At 34.5% G+C, this 4,384-nt stretch overlaps 1 protein-coding gene across 1 annotated transcript; it reads left to right on the top strand.

Annotated features, from left to right (window-relative positions):
* Nucleotides 1-477: 477 nt before the first annotated feature.
* On the top strand, nucleotides 478-3,062 carry LOC122596885 (endo-1,4-beta-xylanase 5-like). Its single transcript, XM_043769529.1, has 8 exons — nucleotides 478-553; nucleotides 647-681; nucleotides 752-872; nucleotides 974-1,146; nucleotides 1,391-1,492; nucleotides 1,571-1,717; nucleotides 1,930-2,568; nucleotides 2,724-3,062. Exons 1-8 carry the CDS (start codon nucleotides 478-480, stop codon nucleotides 3,060-3,062), a joined length of 1,632 nt encoding a protein of 543 aa, XP_043625464.1.
* Nucleotides 3,063-4,384: the final 1,322 nt, after the last annotated feature.

Here is a 4,384-nt window from a genome sequence, read left to right as displayed (position 1 = left end):
AGCAGTCTCTCTACCCTCATGTTGATATATGATCACTTGTCCATATTTCACCTATCACTACTGTTTACATTTCACCTTTCTCATATCCAGCCTAAAATTTTGTTGGAAATATATATATATAGGGTTGGACCGTTCTTCAACTTTTGGCGATACTATCAATATATATACAGAAGGAGACAAAGAACTGATGCCATGAGTAAACTTAATATTAGTGGTAAAATTAACTTACAGAAAGAGTTAAATCAACGTGCGAGTATGCCGTCCAAAACATGAGCTTGGAACTAAATTCCAACATCTTTCTATTATTAACATCAAAAGAAGTACAAAGTATCAGCAAAACCTTGGCATCATTTCCTTAGAATAAATTGTATGAATTTTAAACTGTTTGTTTATGGGGTACATAATCGTTCACGGGCTATATAGTTATGCTTTCAACTTATATCCCACTGAAACCATAAGTTTCGATTTTCATAAAATATGAACACCCATCTAATCGTTTTCTTAGAAGTGTTCACTATATTTCTCGTCGTACGATCATCAGTATCAACAAAAGGTTTACAGCCAATAAATATATTGTTTCAATGTTTTGAGTTTTGATTAGCATATCATTAATTTAAACTACTGATGGTTCTCATTGAACATGTAGACGGGCCGTCTTATGATTATTCAGGCTATACTGAGGTTAGTTTTGATCACCAAATGTTTTGTTGACATTCAGATGTTTTAACCAATATTTTTTCATTTTAACTAGTGCAAAAGTGAGCCAGAAGCTCCGCTTTACAATGGTGGGATCATCAATAACCAACCTCAGTCGATTTCATCAACATATGTGTTACCAAATCTCCCAGGCAACACAATCTACTCATTCTCCAGTTGAGTTGCCGTTTACCGTTTATTTGATAGTTCATAAGTTATCGATCAATAGGTGTTATGATCTAAAAAACTTGTGGTTTACTATATCTTTTTCTGATAGGTTGGGTGAAGATTGATAGCTCTAATGCGACTGCAATCAAGGCGAGCCTAACACTAGAGAATGATAACGAGATGTGTGTTGGAAATGTGGTTGCGAAAAGTGATTGTTGGTCATTTTTAAAAGGCGGATTTGTACTTGATTCACCATTGACTAATGCTACCGTTTATTTTCTGGTAACCGCTTATCTAGATGACAGGACTCGTAGTAGTAAACTTAAATAGTTTGTATATATGATTCCACATTGACAAAACAAGGGAAGAACCAGCTTTACAGTTTTGCTCACCCTCGACTTCTCATAATTGAATTTAGTTAGGAAAGTGAAAGATTTAGCCATTTCATGGATTATGTGATTTTGTTGTTGCTATTGTTAACTATCAATGATGCACACGTGTTTAACTATTTGTGTGTTACTTGCAGGATTCCCATGGTGATAGAATCAACGTTACGCTTGCAAGCACTTCATTGCAACCTTTTACGCATCAACAATGGCAAAAGGATCAAGAGAACTCTATTGACAAAGTAACAATGTAGCTAAAAAAAATCTTGATAGTGTCTTGAAGTGTATTTCAAGCCTATACTAAATCACTTTTATTTTAGGAAAGAAAGCGTGCAGTAACAATCCATGTATCCGATGTGAATGGAACAATGATCAAAGGAGCTAAAGTTGTTGTTCAGCAATCTTCACGAGATTTCCTCTTTGGTTCGGCCATATCCAAGACAATTATAGGAAACTTACCGTATCAGGTTCAAAAAAGTGAAAAACCCTCTACTTTTTCATGCACATTTCCTCTTCTTCACACTTTAAGCATGCGGATGTGCCCAGAAATCATATACTACTAGTATATATGTATTATGTATATCTTTTGTAGCGCAATAATACAAGATTATATTATAGTTAGAACCTCATTTGCAATCGTCTAAGTCTACAATCATATCTTACAACCTTTATCTTGTAGAAATGGTTCCTAGCAAGATTCAATGCGGCTGTTTTTGAGAACGAGCTAAAATGGGCTGAAACTGAGCCCGAACAGGGGAGGGTCAACTATACCATACCTGATTTGATGCTGGATTTCGTGAGAGCTAACCAGATCACAGTTAGAGGGCATAACATATTTTGGGAAGATCCGATATATATCCCTTTGTGGGTCCAGAACCTAACCGGTGATGCACTAGATTCAGCTGTCAAGTCACGCATACAAAGCCTAATGACTCATTACAAAAACCAATTTGTCCATTGGGATGTTTCAAATGAGATGTTACACTTTGACTTTTACGAGCAACGCCTAGGTCAAAACGCCTCATTGGAAATGTTTGAAATGGCACATGAAACTGACCCATTGGCTATGCTGTTTATGAATGATTTTAATGTGGTGGAGACATGTGCTGATCTCAACTCTAGTGTCGCGGCATATGTTTCTAGGATGAAGGAGATCGAGGAGGGCGGGGTTACAATGGATGGAATCGGGTTAGAAGGCCATTTTTCAACCCCAAACCCTCCATATATTAGAGGTGCATTGGACCAGCTTGCTACATTGCAACTTCCTATTTGGCTTACTGAAGTTGATATATCAAACACCATTGATCTAGTTACTCAGGTATCGAACCACATAATTTTTATTTACATCACAACTCTTGTCGAAAAAAAATATTTCTCAAATACGTACTAATGAGTGGTCTTAACAAAAACTTTAATAAAAAATAGGGACTAACGTACAAAGTTACATTTATTTATTTATATTTTGTTGGGCAGGGGAAGTATTTAGAGGTGGTGTTAAGAGAAGTATATTCACACCCATCAGTAAATGGAATAATGCTATGGACTGCAATGGATCCAAATGGCTGCTACCAAATGTGTCTAACAGATTCTAATTTTCAGAACCTACCTGCTGGGGATGTTGTGGATAGATTATTATTGGAAGAGTGGTCAACCGGGATAGTCAATGGTCAAAGTGATGAAGATGGGACTTTTAGCTATAATGGGTTCCTGGGTGAGTATATGGTCAATGTTGAACTTGAAAACAGGAATTTTAACTCGACATTATTCATCTCTAAAGGAGATGAGACCATCCATTTTAGTATTCAAATATAATTATAGTTTTATTCTTTTACATGGAATTTTTTTATTAGTAACAAAATATGGTGAAGGGTGTTGCATATGAAAATTTTACAAGTTTGTTGGCAGTTCAAAGATTGATGAAACATGTACACATTTTACCAATTTGTTGGCTATCATGTACAATACAAAAAGTTCGTAGGTGATCTAATAATTAAACCCTTATAATTTTTTTGCAATGTAACAATTTTATTATTAAAAGAAAAAAAATCATTTAACCGGTTATCTATACTCCCTTATAAAGCATATTGGACATCTATTTTAGGAAATTAAGCACATTTTTCAGTATTCCCATAATACCCCTTACACCCTTACTTAAACATAAAACCCTTATATATCCTTTTTCCCCATTCTTTCTAATCATTACACGCTCTCATCAACCTTCTATCATCCTCCGCACCGTCCTCTTTTTCCACCGCCCCCTCGATTTCCACCACAGCCTCCCTTTTATATAGTCTACGGCTTCTAGCCGCTGCAACGCGCGGGCACTATGCTCGTTACAAATAACAGGAAAACAATGATAGGGCTGAAATAGAAAAAAAGAAAGATTAATAAGACGAAAAACATTAATGGCAACTTAATTTCAAGACAAAGTCTGTTTCAGTCTTTCAAATAGTGCGAATTTTAAAAAATCTAGCGAACACAAAAGACAGTTTTAAGATAAATAGGTTTTAAATGTATGGTCGACTTTAGTATTAAGTCATTACCAATGAGTTTTTCATTTCTCTTGGTAGATTGGTAGATGCTGATAAGCGTGAGATGATGATTAAATGAAAATTGATTGAAATAACAAAGAAAAATGTTTATGGGATATTAGGATTTTCAATGGGAGGGTAATAATCTGGTGAGAACACTTTTAAAATAAGAACGGTGAGAACACTTAAAAACATCATTTTGATGCATTAAAAGTTCATAAAACTAACATAGTGCTTAACTAATTATCATTATTTAAGTGTTTAACAACACATTAATCCGTCAAAATCGAAAAAATCACGTTTTTTTGTGTGCATCCATCTTGGATGCATATTCATCGATATGATGCATCCAACAAAAAACGAGATTTTTTCGATTTTGACAGATCAATGTGTTGTTAAACATTTAAATAATGATAATTAGTTATGCACTATGTCAGTTTTATAGACTTTTAATGCATCAAAATGTAACTTTTAAGTGTTCTCGTATGTTTTTATTTTAATTTCATTCTCATTTGATTGTCACCTTTCAATAAGAAATAAAGAAATGAAGGCATTGAAAATAGCTAGTGTCGTGGAAAATGATTTAGTGAAGATATGGAAAAA

The sequence above is a fragment of the Erigeron canadensis genome, chromosome 4 (genome assembly GCF_010389155.1).
Source record: "Erigeron canadensis isolate Cc75 chromosome 4, C_canadensis_v1, whole genome shotgun sequence".
Taxonomy (NCBI): domain Eukaryota; kingdom Viridiplantae; phylum Streptophyta; class Magnoliopsida; order Asterales; family Asteraceae; genus Erigeron; species Erigeron canadensis.
The sequence above is the reverse complement of the archived record's forward strand: the minus strand, read 5'-3'. Positions and strand labels throughout refer to the sequence as shown.